Source organism: Prunus dulcis, chromosome 2 (genome assembly GCF_902201215.1).
Source record: "Prunus dulcis chromosome 2, ALMONDv2, whole genome shotgun sequence".
Classification (NCBI taxonomy): domain Eukaryota; kingdom Viridiplantae; phylum Streptophyta; class Magnoliopsida; order Rosales; family Rosaceae; genus Prunus; species Prunus dulcis.
In genome coordinates, this window is record NC_047651.1 from 19818094 (window position 1) to 19839822 (window position 21729).

At 37.8% G+C, this 21729-nt stretch overlaps 4 protein-coding genes across 6 annotated transcripts; all 4 read right to left on the reverse strand.

Moving 5' to 3' along the window:
• Window positions 1-1056: 1056 nt before the first annotated feature.
• LOC117617111 (protein NUCLEAR FUSION DEFECTIVE 4-like) lies at window positions 1057-3076 on the reverse strand. The gene has a single exon (XM_034346369.1). The coding sequence runs from the start codon at window positions 3030-3032 to the stop codon at window positions 1245-1247; it is 1788 nt and encodes a 595-aa protein (XP_034202260.1). The 5' UTR covers window positions 3033-3076; the 3' UTR covers window positions 1057-1244.
• A 4193-nt stretch (window positions 3077-7269) lies between these two features.
• LOC117618511 (glycine-rich RNA-binding protein RZ1C) lies at window positions 7270-12116 on the reverse strand. 2 transcript variants are annotated; one of them, XM_034348080.1, is made up of 4 exons: window positions 11788-11881; window positions 8663-10759; window positions 7924-8417; window positions 7308-7776 (listed from the first exon to the last, which is right to left on the reverse strand). In XM_034348080.1, exons 3-4 carry the CDS (start codon window positions 8412-8414, stop codon window positions 7548-7550), a joined length of 720 nt encoding a protein of 239 aa, XP_034203971.1. In that variant the 5' UTR covers window positions 8415-8417; window positions 8663-10759; window positions 11788-11881; the 3' UTR covers window positions 7308-7547. The 2 variants fall into 2 exon arrangements, with proteins under 2 accessions (XP_034203970.1, XP_034203971.1); XM_034348079.1 differs by lacking the exon at window positions 8663-10759 and having other exon boundaries at window positions 7270-7776; window positions 11788-12116.
• A 741-nt stretch (window positions 12117-12857) lies between these two features.
• On the reverse strand, window positions 12858-17674 carry LOC117617472 (uncharacterized protein ycf45). Of its 2 annotated transcripts, none has more exons than XM_034346851.1 (9): window positions 17367-17674; window positions 15705-15919; window positions 15444-15594; window positions 15129-15320; window positions 14735-14897; window positions 14347-14606; window positions 13879-14055; window positions 13603-13764; window positions 12858-13373 (listed from the first exon to the last, which is right to left on the reverse strand). In XM_034346851.1, exons 1-9 carry the CDS (start codon window positions 17469-17471, stop codon window positions 13065-13067), a joined length of 1734 nt encoding a protein of 577 aa, XP_034202742.1. In that variant the 5' UTR covers window positions 17472-17674; the 3' UTR covers window positions 12858-13064. The 2 variants fall into 2 exon arrangements, with proteins under 2 accessions (XP_034202742.1, XP_034202741.1); XM_034346850.1 differs by lacking the exon at window positions 17367-17674 and adding an exon at window positions 16367-17197.
• Window positions 17675-17791: 117 nt separating this feature from the next.
• Window positions 17792-21363, reverse strand: LOC117617473 (ACT domain-containing protein ACR10-like). Its single transcript, XM_034346852.1, has 6 exons — window positions 20962-21363; window positions 20298-20519; window positions 19396-19501; window positions 18711-19047; window positions 18149-18433; window positions 17792-18033 (listed from the first exon to the last, which is right to left on the reverse strand). Exons 1-6 carry the CDS (start codon window positions 21113-21115, stop codon window positions 17896-17898), a joined length of 1242 nt encoding a protein of 413 aa, XP_034202743.1. The 5' UTR covers window positions 21116-21363; the 3' UTR covers window positions 17792-17895.
• Between the last annotated feature and the right edge of the window lie 366 nt (window positions 21364-21729).

The following is a 21729-nucleotide window of genomic DNA, read 5'->3' on the forward strand; positions in this document are numbered from 1 at the left end:
AGTAGTAGCTAATGTGGGCATATGCCGGATGCAAACCTTGTGTCTGTCAAGCCTAATTCATTGATTCTATTTGTTTAAAGGGATAAACCAAATGAGTTTAACTTTGGCATGCACTTGTTTATTTTAAGAAAAAGTTTCGTGCAAATCAAGAGACAAGGTCAGTTTGTTATTAGCAACCAAACCTATTGATTTAATAATCTGTATATACAATTTGGGATATCGTTTTTTGCTCTCCTAATTATAGAATTTGGGGTTAGGTTTATGGGTTTACCCGATAAGATTAGTACACATGCATCGCCCTTGCTTGTATTGATGGTTAGCTACAAATAGAAGAAGATGGTGGAAAGCCCAATGAAATGCAGACAGATATGGGTTCTTGGAAGATGCTGCTTTCAACTTTCAAACGATTCAGTAATTAAGAAAAATATGTATGGAAAGAAACAAAGCTAAGCTGTCATAGGATTCCAAATTTGTAATAGGATTTGTTTATCTTGTTTAAGCCAAAGTGTGCTTTCCATTGCTAGTACTAGTAGAAATGGGGTATAGCTCAGTTGGTTTAGTTTGGGTAGAGATTCGAAACCTCAGGCACTTAATAATATTTGTATAAATTCACATTTTCCAATCGCTTGTTCTATAAAAAAAACGTGTTTTACACCAATCGTCATTTGATACAGTTTAATTACTGAAAAAAAAAATCTTATATTCAAATCTTATCAACGACAATTAATAATAAAATAAAATGCACATTGCGAAAATAAAATTCTTTAGTAAACTCCATCCCTGCTAGCTGGAAAATTGGGGATAGAGACACAAATTGACATACAGTTAACAAGTTATGTGTCCCCTTCTGTATATCTATGTTTCATTTGGATTATGTCAGACCAAAGAAAGAAAAAAAAGATGCATTGGTATCTTTACTATTATTCTTTTGTTATTTAGTGTTTTAAAATTCAATTTTCAATGTTCATGTACTTTGAATTTTCAAATATGAAGGGATTTGGACAATGAAGAAAGCAACCTTTTCTCATATACTATTGACAAGTTGGAGAAATTCAGAAAGCTAACTGTATAATCTTTTTGCCATTAATGAAGTAAACAAACAAAAACAAAAACAAACAAGAAAAAAACAAGAAAATCTCACACAAAATGCCATAATAAAAATCATACATGTCAATATAATTTTCTTTTCTAAAATCTATACATCTCTAACTTCATGGCATGTAAATCTCCATTTTGATCTTCCATTAGTTTCTAATGGGTTTGGCTCCATTTTGATCTGCCATGGCCATCTCAGTCTCAGCAACTTGTGCTGCCTCTCTGAACTTTTTGTATATATCACTCTTGTAGAACTTTCTTGTCCTGATCACCAAAATGAGTGAAACCAATGTCCCAAAAAATGTGGCTGCAGCAATCACAATGAAGGCCAATTTGAAGCACTCTCCACCAGCACAATTCAATTCCTCCCCTGCTTTTCTTTCAAGTCCCAAAGCTGCTAGCTGCTTCTTGGCTTCTTTGTCATATAGATGACCTGTGAGCTTCACATTGAGCAAGTATAGCCCAACTGGGCTAGCAGATGACCCAAAATTGTACAAAGTGGAGTAGTATTTGAGGCCGAAGAGCTCAGAAATTATGGCAAAAAGTAGAGGCCACTGGGCACCAAAACAAAACCCTATTATGATGGAGGCTACATAGAGACCATTTGGGACATTGAATGCAATTAGAAGGTGACCAACACAAGAGAGCAATAGGGTTAGGGTGAGCATGAGAGGACGAGGGAATTTGTATCTTTTTAATAAGATTTCAGACCCGAAACCCGACATGACTCGACCCAGATAATTCCATATGCTCACTAGTGACACAAAAGTGCTTGCGCTGCGTTTTGGGTACCCAAAAGAAGTTCCAATCTGACCCAAGTTGTCTATTGCTGTCAACGTGCCTCCAACACCACAAATGCATGCCATGAAAAGAATGAGCATGTCAATGCTGAAAAGTGCTTGCAGTATGGTGTAGTCCTCACCTCTGTCTGGTGGCCTAAACATGGTTTTCCAACACGACGCGGTGGGTGGTTCGGCCTCTGTTGTGGTGGTGGCAAGCGTTTCCCTGGGTCGTGACAGATCATCAGACGTAACTTCTGGTTGAGGCTTCTCCGTAACTATTTTCAAGTCCGAACCACTGTTCAACTCAACTTTCTTGCCTTCCCAGATCTTAAACTCCTCAATAATAACCACAGCAAGTGGGAGGACAAGCAAGAAAATAACCATGGAAGCACTTGCACCATACTCACTTTGATTAAATGTCACACTCTTCTCTACTATGATCATGATCATCAAAAACCCAGCAAGCCCAAGTGAGATATACAGCATATTATAAAACACTTTGAGCTCATTGGGTCGCCTAGTGACCTTCATGATCCGAATTGTACGCAGAAAGGCAAAAGAAATGGCAGCAGGAAGCCACCCGATCAACAAAATCAAAGCCTTGGTATCATTATAATAAAAAGCATAATAGAACTGTGTGATTATAGCACCACTGAGCCCTACATAGCCCTTCAAAATCCCCAAAACAGCCCCACGGCTTTCTGGGAAATTTTTTACACAAGTGACAAGAGAGCCAGTGTTTGCAAAAGACTGAGAATTTGCACCTATACAAATGTAAAGGCACATATGCCAAACTTGGGGCCTGGCAATTTTTTTGGTCACAGCCATCCAAATCATGAAGTACCCAAAAAAGTTGAGCACCGCACCAATTGATAAGACCACCCATGGGGGCGTGACCTCATTGATAAGACCAGAAAGGACACCAACATTGGCACCCAGGTCCTTGAAGAAGCTGAGGAGATTGAGGGTAGTTTGGTCATAGCCAAGCACAGTTTTGATGTCACCGGAGTATATGCCAAACATGTAGGTGGCTCCAGCAGCTGACATGATCAAAAGAGAAGCAAACATCATGAACCACCTCCCATTGAGGACTTGGAGGGTGAGGGCTTTGGTGTTTCCCCAACCTCCTCCTCCACCAGCTCCAGAAACCACCATGATTTTTGGTCTCTGAATTGCCCCACCAAATCTCTCACAAGTTTGTTTGTGAAGTGAAGAAGTTGGGGAGGCAAGCAATATATAGAGGCAAAACACTGAGAGAGCAATTAAAGACAAAAGAAAAATAACCTCCCAATAAATAAAATAATAGAGTAGTGAGACCAAATTTTTTTTTTTTAATTTAACAAATGATATCGGAGATGGGTGATGAGGATGGGCCCAAATTATAAATTTAAGTAAATGACAAGGACTGAATTGCAAAGGAAATAACAAAATAGGAAAGAGGAGCTATATCCTATTCCTATAAATGTAGTCTTATCTATCGAAGAAGAATAAATAAATTGTGATAGGAGGAAAATTTGTTAGTTTTGTCTTTGATTTGTCAAATTGATATGGTTTAGTTATAACACGCACCTCTTTTTTAGACCGTTGACTGCCCAAATATCTAATGCATGGGAAGGCCACCAACTTGGACACCATTTTAATACGTATCTTTTTTTCTTCCCCCATTTGATATTGGATAAGATAAGTTTAATTTATGAAATAGCCACAACCAAAAACGAAAAAACATAGTCAATGGGTTCCCACCACAGCGGTGATGGTTTCCCCTTCTCCTACGACATCACCTCAGTTTGAACTTTAGAGTCGAACTCCAATGTAATCAATTCTTTAGATACATGAATAAAAGTCATCGTTATTTTAGATGGATCATGAAAATTGAAGTCATAAAATCTTCAGAAAATACAATCATGAAAGTGAGAATTTGAAGAATATTGCTAGAACATTAGATAAGAACTTTATGTCAAGAAATTTATGAATATACGCATCTTCAGTGAGATCGATATATCACCAGAACCAAGTAAACACTAAAGTCTACAACGTTGAATTATTTTATTTTTTGTTTATTATCCACAAAACAATTAATGCATGTGCTGGTTTCCTCCCAACCCAGGCATAAGGACAGTTCACAAGTGGCATTGCCAGCAACACTTTTTTTTTCTTCGATCAAAGTCAATTGCTTTGGCATTGACTATTGAAGATTATAACGACTGATCGAGTATATAGATCCACGAAATTATATAAAAATAAATCAAATGTTATTATAAAATTAAATACAGACCGACTCAAAGCTGTACAACTACGAGGTTGTCGATTATCTTTCAACTCTCAAGCTAGGTCACTCCCATAATCCTTGAAAAAAGCATATACAAGTAGAATATGGTTCATTTTGATTCTATTTTACAACAAATACATGTTGGTTTATATGATAGACCTATACATACCCTAAAAATATTCTAAATTCAATCTTATCTATATAATTAAGCATTTCGGATAAAGTCTCGTTCACTCGTTAAACAAAAAACATAATCAAATTCCAATCTTGTCGTATTCTAATATCATACGATAATTTGTCGTTTCTTCATATTGTAACATAGAACTTCCTCCAATATATATTGATGATATTTTGAGACTTTCTCGGGCAAAGGCATTCATGCTTGAGCTAACTTGTTAGGGCTTCCGGGAATCCTGCTCATCACTGTCTGTTGTTTTTAATTAGTCAGGCAATCTATGTGGATCGTGCTTCTGTTACTGGGTTATTTATATATTTTATATTTTAATTTTCTGTTGTCAGTTATGGCAATGAGTAGGCCTAGTCCGCATAAAATTACATGAATAGCCTTGTTGACGTGGCTCTTGCCTTTGTCCTGGGGCTTTTATGTTGGCATTTTAGGGCATCTATGACGATGCAAGACTTGAGCAGAGCAAATGACAAGCGCAGCAGCTACTTTGATTGTAGGGCAGGGTACAAACATATATAACTTGTCCTCTGTTTATAAGAATCCGGTGTGTCTACAAATGTTTAACAAATTACTTTATAGCGAAAACACAAACTAATAGAATTTAGTTTCGTGAAAAATGTCATTAACTTGCATATCAGTGGTTTTGAGTTCGAATTCTCATGACATTTTAATAATGTGTGTGAGAAACCCACATTCTCTCAATATGTTGTTTTAGTTAAAAACACAATATACATCTAAATTACGAACATCAACAATAGTCCCTAGACGTGTACCCAAATTTAAGTACAACAAGAGCAGAAAGAGCTTTGAACGATAGATGGGCAATTACAAAACATGGACCTACACGGTTACACCTATGGAGGATGCCATTAAATGCAAGTCCACTCTAACCTTTTCTATTTCCTATTTGTCAATTCTCAAGTTACCACGTATAGGCATCACCACCATAAGCTATGTAAGCGCTCATGAGTTCCTCTTTTCAATGCAAAATCATGAGACAACTTATATCAATTTTGACACGCCTCGTAATTAACCCTTTGTTGTTATATATTCTCAATAAATAAATAACAATTATAACCCAGGCTGTCCATGTGTATGTGGCTGTACTAATTTTGATGAAAATGGCAAATATGTAATTGACTCAAATTGCCAACTTTCCATGACCTATCTTAGTGAATGCGATGGATTGGATTCTTCTTCTTGTATGACTATTTCTAACTCGCTAGAGGGCCAGCCTTTGCTTCAAAGATCTAACTTCTCCTTATCATATTTTGATCTTTTAAATTGATTGATATCCTTTTTAATGACATGTACAAATATAGCTAGACAAAGTGTAAAGATTTGGAAGGTGACTTGTATGGCTGATAGAGTGATCTTAACATTATTGTCATTGTATCCAATTAAATAGTAGGGTGGGTTCATCCTGCATTACTTCATTCAATCCACAAACCCAATTGCCCAATTGGCCTTCACTTGAAAAGAAAAGGGAACAAAAAGGGATATTGAGCTCGGCTTTAAAGATAAAATGAAAGTTCGACTCACTTGAAAAGAAAGGAGAACAAAAAGGGATATTGAACTCGGCTTTAAAGATAAAATGAGAGTTCGACTCTTACTCTCCTCTTCATGTATGTGTGTAGATACATCGAAAATTAATTTAAAATATGCGTGTATGTTCACCATGACTTTTCAACCATGAAGGGGGGAATTATATAGAACATTTCAGTCCATTCAGTATCTTTGCATTAACAAAAAAAAAAAACAAAAATAAGGGTTGAAAACTAAGCAGAAACGAAATTCGTCATCAAACTCTCATATTCAACACAAAAGACAAGCAGAAGTTCACACCTGTGAAAGCTACAATAATTCAATTATGCCAGCAGCCAAACAAACACTTACACACACAAACACACGTACACAAAAGTTGGATAAATCCTGAAAATTCAGAAGCTTAAAATCATGTCGACGAAGGAACCATAAGGTTTATTTCCCCACACTACTTTCCCTCTCCCTCTCGCTCTGCATAAAGATCAACTTAGCTAGTCAACTCCCAGGAATCTCAGGCGCTTTTGTTTTCTGAAGTTTGCTTTGGAAAATAGATACAGAGGCGCAGAAATATTATTCAAAAGGCTAGAAAGAGATTTTGACTTTCATTCTTTGAGAGAGAGAGAGAGAGAGAGAGAGGGCAAGTACAGAAGTAAAGAAGTATAATACGTTGCATTATTCTCTCAGAAGTGTGAGATCCCAGTCAATGTGTTTACACTTAGAAAAAGAAAAAAAAGTATAAGCCCACATGCTTGTAAGTCCAGTTTAATATACAACTAAACTAATCAATGATCTTGAAAATTTATGAGCTGGAAAGATTGCTTCTTTCTCCAGATTTCTGGATGGATTAACTTAAACAAATCATTAAAATGACTAATTAAAGGTGGTTCGTTCTAGATGCTTATCCATGACATCTGAACCAATTACATCACTTTGTGCCATTATAATTTCTATAATATTCTTAGAAGTTTCGTCTTGACTTGACTTTGGGGTTTGGCTCCCCATAAGCCTCAAATTCAGAACTCGTGCGGTATTCTTGTGTGCCAGTCAGTCTTTTAGGTTTATTTGTGCAGTAGGGAAAGTCATTACGCATTACCAGGCTATATACTGTCCTACCAGTGGGAATATTTGACCCAATTACTTCAAATCCAAGGCACCTTGGAAAAAAAAAAAAAAAAAAAAAAAAGGGAAAGCAGAAATTCAGTTGGAAATTTCTCTTTCTGATGAAAAACAATGAAAAACAATGTTAAAACACTTAAACATACTAGAGAAGATGCATCATGGCAGAAAAACTCCTCTTTCTCATGCCCTGTTTTGCACCATTCACACTGCGAGAGAGATCCACTTCTCTACAACTCCACCAGCCAATAAGAAAGGAGATAAAGAAGAAAACAGAGACTAACGGATATAATTTAGTACTAAAATTGTTCTCTTTACAACGCAAACAAACAACGAGACTCAGTAGTAAATTTCCCAAATTTCATTTTATGTCGCTAAATTTGTTTGTCAACCAGTCAGAAAAAGTGTAATAACAAAAATCAAACAGAAAAATACTGAATTAAATTACATCCATCAATCCTACGTAAAATTGTATCCGCAACATCCCACATCAAAAACCTAAAAGAGCATAAACAGCTACAAATTTCATGAGAATAGCCAGGCCAACCAACATTTAGTAGCGGTCAAAGGAAGATGGGCGCCCTCCCCTGCTGGGGCGATCGTAAGGACCTGCCCTGCTTCTGTAATTTCCGCCCTCATCTCTTGCTGGCCCTCCACTCCCATATCTGTCACTTCCACCCCTTGCATCCCTATCATAGCCTCTATCTTTCCCATAACCATTTTGCGGATAACGATCAGAACCACCGTATCTATCACTTGCAAAGCGATCACCAGCTGGATACCTGCAAAGAAAAGCCACATAAAGTAGAGCATACTGGATGATGCTTAAATAAAAGGGCTTCTTATCTATTATTCAGCACAATTATATCTAATGTGATAGAGAATGAAAAAGGTGACAGTGGAACAAGCAACAACGGAGGAACTGTTACCTGTCACTAACATAGCGATCACGGCTCCCATACTTGTCCTCCCTGCTGTCAAAACGGTCCCTCTCTCCATAACGCCCTCCATCATAACGGTCATCCACATAGCGATCACGGTCTCCACCAAAGCGATCCCCACGGCCACCAGTCCCAAACCTAGAATGGGATGAGAATGAACCTCCACCTCTTCCACCACCAGCTGAAGGGCAATCTCGGGCCCAATGTCCTGGTCGCCCACACTTGAAGCATTCATCTTGCCCTACAGGTCTATCTCCTCCCCCATAGTTTCTCCTGCCACCAGTTGAGTAGCCTCCTCTATAGCCATGGTCTGAATCCTCCCCTCCCCCTCCCATTTTGGGTTGAGCTTTGTTCACAGAGATGATGCGATCACCAAGCTCCCGCCCATGCATCTCCCGGATTGCATCTTCCATTGCTCGCCGATCTCCAAATGTAATAAACCCAAAACCCCGAGGACGATTTGTATCTCTTTCCATCATGATCTACAGAAATACCACATTAGTCATTTCATATTAATGAGATTCATCTCTTTTAACCAAAAGCGAAACAGGACTTTTGGAAAGCTGGGAAAAGAATTTGAAGACAATAAACATTCAACATGAACATACAAACTAGTTTTCTTATATCACTTACAACACATTTGAGAATGAGATAGGGATTTAAGCCTACAATTTATATTAGCAGACATCCTAACTGGTAATTAAAATTTAACAAGTTGATAACTTACTTTCTCTTTGTTACTATGGATAACAGGTTGCAACGTGGTTAGTACTGAAAAATTTCTGATAAACAATAGAGGAATCCATCTCTGCTGACCTTGACTTCCAACAAAATCCAATCTATTACATCCAGCATAAACTGATACCTAACTGACCACAAAGTCAAGTGCATCTACTCAACAGCTAAATTGAATTGGTCATCAGTGCTTGCATTATCTTTGTGATATGGTTAACTTCCCACAGACAAGTCCTTAATCATAACACAAGACTACCAGAAATAATGATAACACTTTAAACAACAGGCAAGCATCCATCTTGTATTGACGAAATCAATTTTCCTCCGACCAAAGCTACGCAGATCAGCCAGACAAAGGCAGCTATTGCAATCTTTCCACCATTCAAAACAAACCATATAGAACACAAATACACATCAAGGTATCCCAAGAAACTGTATCTTTTTTGCAAGCTATGCCCAACTTGATCCATAATTACCCTATCCTCACCAACTTTCACCAAGTCAATTAAAACCACAAGATTCAGTCACAGGCAGCAAAGATACTCTGTCCACGTATAAGCTCAAAATAGCAGAGCTGATGAAAATGCTGATCATCTCTTTCAACCAAAAAACTTAAGACTTACTAAGCCCATGAAAACATACCCCGGAGTCATGGAGATCCACGTTCTGACAACTTATTTTGATAGGAGATGTTACAACCTTTTTTTTATAGGAGATGTTCGGACAATTCTTAAGTACTTTCAATTATCATAATATCACCTATTAAAAAAATCTACATCACTGTGCCAAAAGAATTGTGTGCCCATGCCCAGAATCCGTATTTGACCAGATTCAGAATTTGAGGAGGCCAGAAGTATTACTCCACCAAAGCATCAAATCTTAAATCAATATTGGAACTACTGATGAACTAGGAAGCATCAATATTTGGTGTAGCATTGATGTTGCTGAATTCATCTTTCACATGCAACATGATAACCCAAAGCATTGAACCTCTGATACAATACTGTTACTGGCACCTGCAAGGAATCTAGCGATCTGAATAAGGTCTCATAAGATCCACTGAATGGGTTGCATAAATGTTCCCACAAGTGAAGCGGCCAGACTAAGTGTGTTGGAGGGATAATGAGACATAAAGCACCACGAAAACTTATCAACATACGAAAATCGACTATGAAATTGATCTTGATCTCTTGTCCCTCGCTAAACCAGTAATGTTAGCATAATTGTCACAACAACAAAAAAATATCAATAAAAAAGTTCAAATTAGTTCAAATTAGTTCAAACAAAAACTGACATGGCTGAAAAGGAGGCTCAGACTTGATGAGAGCTATACAATAGCAGATGAGATGATCCCATTGCCAGAAAGGAGCAGTTTAGAGTCCCTAACTCTAGTCCGCATCAAGCATAAAGTAACTAAACTTGATGATTCGCAGCCTCACAAAATCAAGAATTTGAAATATCTGAAGAACAACTAACAAGAGAAAACAAAGCTTTGTGATACAGCAGCCACTATGAAAACTGCATAGCCTATAAAACAACAAATGACGAGTTGACAGCAGATAACCCTCTGGATTCTATGAGAACAAAAACAAATGAACATAGATGAGGAGACACTATTCAGCTCAATAATCTTTCTCGGAAAACAGACACATCCTTCACCATCATGTTTGAGTCCAACTGATACAAAATATGGCCAAACCATTTACTTTCGGAGCATTTGTTCTAATTAGATAAAAACCTTTGTCGAAGCAAAAGGATGAAAATCACTTGATCAAACAATGAACATTTCAGACTTCGGCTGCAGAGCCACAGAATCCAAACAGAAAGCATACTTACTACAAGAAAGAGAAACTTCTCAAAGTTGCCACATCATGTGAACAGATGATTAGTCAGCCCATCCTCAAAGGATTACTTATATGCCAAATTTCCAACACTATCACAGGATTTTCTGCGGATCCCAACCACAGACCTTTTCATGACTAAATATTTAGTTACCAAATAGCAGGTGAGACTAAATCAAGCAATTAACTTTAGCAGCCTTGTACCCAATTCCACACATCCAGATACCATCTGCTTATGTTTATACTTCCTGGCTTGAGAAACATAATAACCATCAGCTATAATCTAGTCCCAAAAACTCATACTAAGCTTCAGCAGCTTGATGCAATCACTCTAACAAAAATATCTCTACGAAAACCCATCTACGTACAGCATCAAAAGATCATAACCAGCATTCCAGAAAGACATGAAAACAAATAAGGAGCATTAATATACAATGAGCACAACAGAAACTGATGAAATGAAAGGATAAAATAAAAACAAACATAAGTAATCGGAGTTACAGATATAGGAATTAAGTACCAGTGCTAATTGGAAAAGTAGAATCAAACATATGCTGATGTCAGAATGGCATAACCAACAATAAAATCCTCATTAAGTGGTTTATTTACTCCATACTTCTTAGCTAAGGAGGGGCACTTGATATGAAATATAATGGGGTAAACCAAGCTCATGTAATTAGTGGAAGGAGCATGATTTGAAATTCGAAAATCAGGATCAATCAAACAAGTAATAAACATGCCTTTAATCTCCTGTAATACAAAATATTTCATGTATTATAACCATAGAACATCATTGTCTAAACTTCCAAAAACGGTACCACCCATTGATTTTGAATATGAAAGACTAATACCAAAACCAAAAGCATCCATGAAACTTCAACCAATTTGTACTCCAAATGTCTTGGGTAAGATACTCATTTAAAGAAAATGCCCAAAATAACTAGAAAGGCGACCAATTTCGCAAACAAAGAGTTTGACTGTCTGTCTTCTGAAAATAAACCATAGGGTCAAAATTACGGCTCAAACTGATTGAGACAGAGACAAAGTTGTGTCCTTTTAACTTCCTAAAACCCTAAATTGAAATGGCTCTTAGACCAAAAGCATAAATAAAAAAAATTAAAAAAAGCAACCCTTTTCATATAATTTGCAAGCAAAGCAAAGCAGCTGGAGCGTGAAAGCGCATGCCTCTATCAATTGTGACCCAACTAACAGATAAAAAGTTTTGAAGACATTAGGGTTCAAATATATTCATGCTAGGAACCAAATTGAGCGTTACCTGAGCTTCGTGGACTTTGCCGAAACGCTGGAAAGCGCTCTCCAGCTGACGCTCTGTGACGTCCCACGACAACCCTCCCACGAATATGCGGAAATCTTCCTTCCCTGCCATCTCCCCCTTTCTCTCTATCTCTGTGAAGAGTACGTTTCCTCTTAACCTGTGAACTTTGTTGAGCGAAACCCTAACCGCTTCGAATACCTGGATGCGGTCGACTTCTTCTATACTATGCCACGCCTCCTTCGATTTTTCCTTTTCCTATTTTTTACAGGAGAATTTATATCAATTTAAAATTATTTTTGGGTCAATGCGGTCTTGGCCGCTTGATGGGAAGACCCGTGTGAGAGAGGGATCAGCGGTAAAATGATTGTCTCTTGTATAAAAGGAAACCGCCACGCTTCGTTTTTTTTTCCCTTTTTATTTTATTTTAATGAGATTAAAATTACAAGACAAACTCTCCCTCAGTCGGCAGAACCCAAATTAAAACGGTCAAAGTTTAAAAATGGAGGTAGGGTTAATTTGGGAATGCCCTGGACAAACAAACAAAATTAGCTTATCTAGCTAAGTGGTTGAAAGAGCACACTCGAAGTCCTAGGTTCGATTCGATTCTTCCGTCTTTTATTATGATAATATCGCTTGTATAAAAAATAATAATTAAAAAAAAGACATGATGAAAACTGAAGGTTGGTATGAAATAATTATGTCAATTTTAATACGAATAATCAAAATTTCCAACTGTATTTTTTCGGGTGAAAAACACCAACAATTGGTATGGTAGGAATTAGGTGTAGACGTATTGCAATTTGGTTTGATTTAGTCCTCAAACCGCACACTGAACCAATGAAGAATCATAGTTCAGTTTACGCTTAAAACTAGTAGCATAAGTGAATTGAACTAATCTATTTAAAACTAGTAGCATAGGTGAACCAAACTAATCTATTTAGTGACCAATGTGACTGCATTTTTCAGTCTTGAAATCAATAGGTCTAGTTCGATCAAGATTACAATGTTTCTAATGTTAAAGCCAAACCAAAACGTTGGAAAATCCATTTGGGGAAAAGAAAAATCTGTTATTGATTTGATGCGCTATTTGGTTGAAGAATAAATAATTGCAAAGAGTTCGTTACATATTAATTGAAATAATTACATGAATTGACATACTTAATGTACACGACAACTATACATGAAATGGCCCATGCCATGGATCAACCAGCGATTGAAATATATGTTACAGTTGAGCTTGAGGGAGTTTTCATCCATCCATCCATCCATCCATCCTACTATTGGTCAGATAAAAGTGGCAGCCTCGTAACGCTGGTACCTCCTCCACCGCCAGTTACTGATTTTGAGTTAATCACCTTCAGAAAACTTGAACTGGATTTTGCAGCTTTAGAAGAAGATTTCTTCTTGTTTAATCTCATGGGAAGAATCTGCAACCTGGGATTCATCTCAGTACCTGAATTTTCAGCTGCCAACTGATAACTTGCCACTAGCTCTAGCTGCCGGGCAATTATTTCAGAGCGTCTTGGGAGAAGCTCTACCGGCTCTCCACCAGGAATCACGATATACTCAATTGCAAGTCGAACCTCCTATCAAAAACAAAAGGAGAAAGAAAATGTGTATTAAGCATGTGATAATATGTAGGGAGACGTGAATGGAAATAATTTACAGACAAAAAACAGAAATGTTCAATGTGAAGTTGAATGTTATCCCTTCCTTGGAATATTTGGCCATGTAGTATGAGGCTACAACAGAAAGCACAAAGGTCAAATTTCTCAGACGACACAAATACATACATACATAGAAAAGGAAATGTACCTCCAGTGCATCAATCTCTTCCAAAGATGGTTTTCTTTTTGGGGCATCATCTTCAATTTCTATGTCGAAAGGATTCTTGACTAGCTGCTTTGGCAAAGACCCAACTGATTCCATTTCAAGAATCATACGAACCGCCTTTACCATTTGTGCCATGGTATTTGACTGCAATTATGGACACCAAATATCTCAATGAGACACGAAGACGGTGTGTATACAAGCCTATATAGACATAGATACACAACCGGAGAAAGTTTAAAAACACACGAGGATACTTACCTTCATGACAAATACAGGCAACTGGTGGAATTTTGCTACACCTCGGATCCATGGATTCTGCTTCATTTCAGAACTGGATGCTATTATTGCATCTGCTGTTCCAATATCATCAGTTACCTCTATTTCATCTTCAAGCCCCATCACCTTTGCTACTTGTAGCAGGTCGGCCTCAAGGATCTATAGTACATCAAATAATAAAAAGAAAGGTTTAAATACAAATCATCTGGATTGTGAAAAACTATCTACTATTCAATAGCATTCTGGCAAAATTCATTATGTTGCTCTTCTTAACTGAACTGCACACCCAACACTTAATTGAGCTTATGTAGCCTCCAATTTTGCACATTACTTTACAAAACGTCAAAATCTGAACTAAAAGTAATGCATGACCTTCATTCTCATTTCAACGAGTGTGGATTTGAAACTTCCAATTGAAAACATAAAGTGAAGCCTAAGAAAGGAATTTACCTTGTATGTATAGATACACACTGGTAACCTTTGTTTCTTCAAAGATATATTGCTGCCGGGTCTTTTGGAGTGATTTTTGGACCAATTAGGAGAATGATCTAGATGTTCCCTGTCAGACTCTATGTCAGCAGAAGCATCAATGTCTTCATTAACAGTAAAATCAGATATTTTTAGACAGTTCTTTTCAGGTAGTGGAATAGACTTGCGAGAGTCATTAGCCTCCGCATCAATACGACGGACTTCAAATAAAGGAGTTTTTCCTGTACCCAAGAAAGATTTCAATTGGATTAATTGTTGCCCTAAAAACGTCACTTGTAAGAGAAGTACACAGTAAATAAACCAGTTAAGACATTAATTGGGATTCTCCAAAGAAGAAAGCGAATAATACCAGCCAGTATAGCATCCACAGTTGCATCTAATCTGTGATGCACACGATACTCTGTTTTAGATATAATCTCAACAGCACATGTAAATGTAGGAGGCCCCTTTCTTTCAAGAATTGTCTTCTGAACCTTCCTTTTTCTTGCTTCTTCATCACCGAGAGTAACACTCTGCATTCGGATGATAACTGGTATAATCAATCGACATTTCTTATCTGGGAAAGCCTTAAATTGGTAAGGTCCCAACACAAAGTGGAAATGATCATTTATATATGACACCACCAAGGAGAACTAATAGCACTTTGTAAACCTAGTAGATTTAGCATAACTTTTGTTGGAATATATACCTATATATCCAACATAAACGAATACAGAGTGGCAGAAAAAGATATTGCATTGCACCTCTATGCCACCAACAAGGATTTGTAGAGAAGGATTCTTCATTATGTTATCTATCGTCATTCCATGTGCTGTTCCAACTAGTTGGACTCCTCTCTGAGCAATAGTACTGGCAGCCAATGCTTCAAGCTCTGTTCCAATTTCATCTATAATTATGGTTTCGGGCATATGATTTTCCACTGCTTCAATCATAACCTGTGCAAAAGTTCAAAAGGGGAAAAAAAATATGATATGGGTGAAAGAAGTAATGCAAAATTTACTTGGGAACTAAAGGAGCAGTTGCTGACAAAAAGTCATAGAACTTATTTCAACACTCACATTATGCTGCATATTAACATTAGGAACTTGCATCCTCCTTGCACGACCTATTCCTGCATGAGGAACATCTCCGTCTCCACCAATCTCATTAGATGTATCCACAATCACAACACGCTTCATCTGATCATCTGCCAACATTCTAGCAATTTCTCTGCACCAACATATCCTCTCAAAAATCATAACACGTTCATTCTTGATGCCAATTCAAAATGGGAGAAAATGGAAATTTAAATGTTACTTTAAACCTTGAGTAGGAAATACCTGATCAAGGTTGTCTTGCCAACTCCAGGAGGTCCTATCACCAAGATAGAACCTCCGCCCTCAACCAAATCGCGGATGACCTCAGCACTTCCTGACACAGCTCGTCCCACACGGCAAGTGAGGCCAATGATTTGCAACTTACGGTTTCGAATAGCACTTATCCGATGTAATGAGTTATTAATACCCGAACGGTTGTCATCTGAAAACTCACTAACCTACAAAAAGCAGAACGTAGCATGACATAAGAAATATAAGTAACTATATCTTCCCTCCTCCACAAACATTCCAACTGTAACACAAGATTTAAATTAAAGATGTTAATGATTGATCAATCCTTTTTAATAATAAGCTATTAACTTATTAAGCATCTATCAATGATTACATGACCAATCACACAAGGGCCTAAAATTGACAATCCATTTGAATATAAAACGCTGAATTTTCTGACATGAAAATGTAAGTTGGTATCTATCTTTCTATGAATATTCCAATCAAACATAGAAAATAAAAAAAGAGTAAATTTGGACGTACACCAGAAAAAGACCACCGTTAACCACCAAACTGAAGATCGCCCAAATAAAATTATTTCATGCAAATATGACTCTCAAGTCTCAATCTGCATAAAAATGCTTCAAACCATTTATTTACTTGTCGTAGATCACCTTCGATACAGCGTGCCGTAGATCTTCGTGGTTCACGGGCTTCTCTGAGATTACCCAATCACCCGAAGGAAACCTCGCAATCGGGCTCCTTCCCAAATCCATCACAACCTCAATGAGCTCGCCAATCTCCTCTTGCCCGTACAGCTCACTCTTCATTCTCATAGGCAACAATTCAAGCAACATTTCCAGCTCCGAAGCGGCCTGCGGCTCCGACGTGGAAGCCGAATTCGAATTCGGAGAATTCGACAACGACCCATTCCCGGAAAAGAACCGATCCGATGGCCTCCGAATTTCCGGCGACGGAATCGATGGGGAGGAGGATTTGGACGAAGCGATTGGCTTATGCGCACGACTTTTTCGACGAAATGACGAAGAGACTGTGGAGATGAAGTTGGAGTTCTGAAGGTAACAGAGGGTCGAGGTGGGGATTTGGTTTGCTGAGTGCCATGAGTTCTGAAGATCCACAAGCACAAAATGTGAGCTCAAAGCTCTCATTCTCTCTCGCCGAATTTTATTTCTAAACACAAATTACAAGGAAACTTTGATTTTTTTTTCCTCTCTCTATTCTATGGTTGTAGTTTTTCAAGCGTCTGGTTCGTGATTTTGTTTCCGTTGTGTAATTGGCAACGATGGAAGAAGATTCGGAGGCATCTCCTCTGCGATTGGAATTTGGAGGGAAAGTGGGGCCGCCAAGAAGCAACCCAACAAACTGCTAACGACCGCTGAAAGTAATGGAAGTTCAGCCACGAGGGGCTGCTTCACGAGCCACACATATTTTTCAAAGCTTTAACTTTTTAGATGAAATGATGTGTTGGTAACTTTGGAACTACTTAGAAAAATCTTTCTTTACTTTTAACTTAATAATTCCATGTTATTTTTTTACGTAGCCCCACGTATTTAAAATTTATGTTTTGTGTTCACTTTCTTTCAGCATGTGCCAAATAGTTATGTATTGGGTAGTCCAATCCAGTCTAATCTCACGTACTAAACAAGTGCTTACATGTGCCGAATGAGCCGTATAAGTGTAACAATCCGAGCATGCTTCAAATGCGCGGAGTGGTAAACAGGAAGGACTTGCTTGCGGCGGAGTGAGTGTCATTTTCATGGTATCTTCGTTCAATTTTGTCAGTCGACTGTAGAGACTTTTGAAGCAAAATCTGAAACAACGTTCAGGTCAAACTTCAAGCCGTGCAAGACTGGTGCAGGCCACCGACGAAGACGGCTCTTGCTACGAGCCATACCAATGCTCAAGTTACATGGACGGTGTGCTTGTTTGGATGGTGATACTCATTGAACAGAAAAACAATAACCCTATGATCCGTGGCCCATGTAAACCTGTAAACTGCAGCTCCTCTGAACTTTGATATTGAACCGACAGATAAAATTGTGAAAGATCAGAGAAGAAACCATAAAGAATGAAGAACATGATGAAATACTACTAGCTCTTGATGTAGTAGAAACTCAATGCTAAGAAAAATATACTGTGCACTGTACAGTGATGGAAGCCATTTACTAAATTTGGCGCCAATCTATTCCCAACCCATCAATTTATTTCTTACACCTTCCTCAATTTTGTTCCTTGGCACTGAATAACCAACTCCTTCATCTAGCAGGATTCTGTAGACCTCCCACTCCCGATCTCGGATCATGTGTTTCCCTATCTTAACCTGAAATAACCAAAGCAAAATAAATGGTAGAATGGCAAAATTAGATAGGATGTCCCTAAAGAGAATGTAGGAAAACATTACATAAGACACTCATGGCATAGGTTGGAGCCAGTACCGAAAAGATGTGTGTCTTCAGAACTTTGAGGGCATGAGTAATATCATAAAAGACTAGAGGACGACCCCTGCCAGACAACTCAACAGGGTTAGCTACCACCAGCTCAGTATCAGGGCCACGGCTCACCACCGCCACTCTAAGAGGACGCAAAAGCTCCATTCTCAAACGAGAACATAACGCATTTTGCTTGTTGGGGTCAACAATCTTCTTGCCATCTGCTTGCATTATGAACAAGTCCACCTCACAATTTCCTTTTGGGCTTGCATAGAATCGTCCATAAGAAACCTGACATTATCAACTAACAAAGGTCACTACCACACACGCATAATAACACCAAATGTCTAATGAAACCTCCACAACCTTTCCCAGGAATCATAATTTCTTATGATCAACTATTAAACATTAACGAAACAAATTAATATTCTGCAAACATAATACTGAAACATGTTCGACGAGTGATGATGACAATTCGTTCCAATACTGAAAACGTGAAATTTTGAAACACAACCTAAAAGTTTTTCTCTCCCAAAAAGAAAAGCTCTATATAGCTTATAAGATGTACCTGAATGTTGTAATCCTTTAGGGTTCTCATGATATCATATACAAGGCCTTTATGATCCTGACAGAAGATTTGAACGAGTGTGTGAGATGGGCTAAGGTTGTTGTCCACTGTTACTGAAATGGGGTTGGAGGCAACAGATCTGCTTAGGCATCCATTGGGCAGCTCTAAACTGAATATTTCTTCAGTGATGGCAGAAGGAAGACATGGAGAACCCTGTGAACAAGCGGTAACCTCTGATCCAGCCAATTCAATTTTGCAACTCAAAAAGGCATCCCCTAAAACAGCTTTCAGACAAAGAATTGTTTCGTCTTGTCTTCTTTTTGCATGAAGAAGTTCTCTGATTGAAAAGAGAGAAGAAAAAAGTTTCTATTAACCATATTTGAGCAATTGGCCTCACATAGACATTAGACACTGACATCTAGACTCCATTTCCATTGGCAGTATGAGCGAGTATAGAATTATTGGAAATAAAATACAAAAACACTAGATTTAAGAATTATGCAAAAGCAAATCTAAGGAACCAAATGGAGGATTGCAGCTCTCTTTTCTTTTTTCCCTTTGAATTATTGCCAGTAACAATCAAGTTGACAATAAGGCACATGAAGATAGGGAAGTAAAAAGAGAAAAATACAAGAAGAAATGCTGCACCATGATTAAAAGTGAAGCAATGTCAAGAATGACTAACCTGGTATCTGTAACAAAAAAAAGGTCCATCACTCTCCCATCTGGGGTAGTAGATACCTTCACTCTATGTATTGTGAGCTCCAGCTCACAGAGAACCTCAGTGACATCTATTATGAAAAAAGTTTTAATATATGGCTCCATACGATACATTTTCTGCTCAAGTATTGAGATGCATTCAGAAAAGTAGGCAATACTAGGTAAGGGAAGAGAAGAAAAAGAAACAAATGGAAATAAACAACACTTAAAGGTTGATTAACCAAATAGATAAGCAACATTATTTGCATTCCAACAGGTAACTTTGGTTAGATAAGTGAAAGTAAAGATCCCTTTTTTTGATTTCTCAAAACTCAAAAGGAAAAGAAGGGAAAGAAAAAAAAAAGAGAGAGTTGTCATTTATGCTTATGGATGGAAAAGGGATCATAATGATAACGATTTAAGTTGTCTTCATTCCATTTTGGGCGACTTAAAAGAATAACTTATTCTTATACCAATCTGTCATAAATTATATTCCTCGGTAACTTCAATCCATTCTAAACAAGGGATATGAAAATTACTTGTTATACTTCTTGCAATGCTTCGACATTACTATCATCAAAGTCGCAATTCCATAGACAGTGATCACGGCCTTTCTATATCATCAGATACAAAATTGGTAATCACCCATAAATGATCTTCATATTCATAACTTTGTCCATTTCAAATTTCTTACTGAGTTGGAAGGTTCAGACAAATCATTGAGCAAGATATGCAACATTCCCGCATGAAAACAAATTCGAAATCCATTTAGTACGGTACTTCTATGCCAAATTAAGCTTTAGGGGATAACGCCTACAAAGAAGAAACAATTCCCAAGATAACAATTATTCAAGCAAGACATTCTTAGAACTGAAAGGTTCGTATTACCATGCAATAGGCCTTCCCGTTCATAAGAGCACCAGAATTCAAGAAGGAAAACATCTGGTGGCTTAGGCTGCTGGTTTTCAGGGTGATAATAGAATATTCCAGAAGTCGACAAATACGATGGACACACTTCCAACAATCTCTTTGTCAACAAATTCCACCTTGTATTTGGTTTTTCCACCACCCAAAACACTAGGTAGCACCATTTCCCATCTGTTGAAACATCTGCTCCACAAAAAAGCTAAACTAATCACCAGCACATTCAATAAAATAACCTGTTTTCTGAGTTACCACAAAAAGAAACTCATGAAAACTAAACTATCACTCAAAACTCCAAGACTCATGAAAGAATAACCTGTTTTCTGAGTTACCACAAAAAGAAACTCAAACCAATTCTTTGTTTCTCTCTAAAGCCTACATCCACCAAAACGTTTCAGAAAAACTCAAGAACAAAATGACCAGTATTCTCAAGAATTTCATATCCAAACAGTAAATTTCCCAGTAAATCAGAGAAAAAAAAACCTTAAAACATCAAATAAATCACACTGCCGACCACTTCACTGACTACAATCCCAAACCCACCTCCAAAAAACTCAGAATTACCCAGAAAAAAGAAATTTAAACCAAAAGCACAAAACAAACATACGTCAATAACAATAACCCTCACCTCCTCTGCAAATGCTTAGCCCAAAGAGCAATATAACCCTGCACAAATCACAGCCCAATCCAGTTTTGTCAGGGCAATTGACAGTGATTACAGTGGGTTCCCCAGCCTTCTTTGCCTGGTTAATTACCACAACATCCTCATGCAAAATGCCCATTGCTCTGCTTTCAGCTACCTACCACTGTTCCTAAATCCTACTCTGTTTTTGGATCACTGAAAGCTCAGGGGCAACAGCTAAAATGAGCCAAAAACCCCAAGTGGGTATCTTTGGATACTCACTCTTGTTGTTTCCATTGAGTTAATGGATTGGGGATTCCGCCAAACACCAAGATCAGATAATACAACGATCAGAGGGTCTCTCTCCTCCTCTGCTTTTCTTTTCACGGAATTTCAATTTCTCGTCCTTCTCACCAGTTTATGGTTGAGACAGTGGGAGATATTTAGGAAAGACTTTAAAAAATTGAAACGTGCGTGATTAGGTGTGCTCGGGTGTACAGTGAGATTGGATTTGAAGTTTTGGTATTTTACCCAATTAGTGATGAGCACGTCCTTGTTGCTTGAAAAGGATTAATTTTTCGGTTACAGTTAAGTAGGATTAAAATTTTGGATAATTAATTTGAAGAGCTTAAGTGGACCGGCATCCTTCGTTTTATAGGAGACAACTTGTCGGCACAAAATCAATTTCAATATCTCGGCGTTATTTTCCCCAATATTATATGGTTGGTGCCCTAAATTGGGTTTAACAGTCAATAATTGGAGTAAGAACCCTAA

What these genes read in the sequence shown, in the direction of transcription:
- LOC117617111 (XM_034346369.1), bottom strand. Translation starts at nt 3,032, where the DNA reads ATGGTGGTTTCTGGAGCTGGTGGAGGAGGAGGTTGGGGAAACACCAAA.
- LOC117617472 (XM_034346850.1), bottom strand. Translation starts at nt 16,861, where the DNA reads ATGAGAGCTTTGAGCTCACATTTTGTGCTTGTGGATCTTCAGAACTCA. An exon ending in TCCTTGTTGGTGGCATAGAG is followed by an intron (nt 14,898 to 15,128) that starts GTGCAATGCAAT and finishes ATCCGAATGCAG; the next exon opens with AGTGTTACTCTCGGTGATGA. An exon ending in TGTGTATCTATACATACAAG is followed by an intron (nt 14,056 to 14,346) that starts GTAAATTCCTTT and finishes GATGTACTATAG; the next exon opens with ATCCTTGAGGCCGACCTGCT.
- LOC117618511 (XM_034348079.1), bottom strand. Translation starts at nt 11,898, where the DNA reads ATGGCAGGGAAGGAAGATTTCCGCATATTCGTGGGAGGGTTGTCGTGG. An exon ending in GCAAAGTCCACGAAGCTCAG is followed by an intron (nt 8,418 to 11,787) that starts GTAACGCTCAAT and finishes GTATTTCTGTAG; the next exon opens with ATCATGATGGAAAGAGATAC. An exon ending in GATCGCTATGTTAGTGACAG is followed by an intron (nt 7,777 to 7,923) that starts GTAACAGTTCCT and finishes TTTTCTTTGCAG; the next exon opens with GTATCCAGCTGGTGATCGCT.
- LOC117617473 (XM_034346852.1), bottom strand. Translation starts at nt 21,115, where the DNA reads ATGGGCATTTTGCATGAGGATGTTGTGGTAATTAACCAGGCAAAGAAG. An exon ending in TTTTTTGTTACAGATACCAG is followed by an intron (nt 19,048 to 19,395) that starts GTTAGTCATTCT and finishes CTTTTCAATCAG; the next exon opens with AGAACTTCTTCATGCAAAAA. An exon ending in TAAAGGATTACAACATTCAG is followed by an intron (nt 18,434 to 18,710) that starts GTACATCTTATA and finishes TGATAATGTCAG; the next exon opens with GTTTCTTATGGACGATTCTA.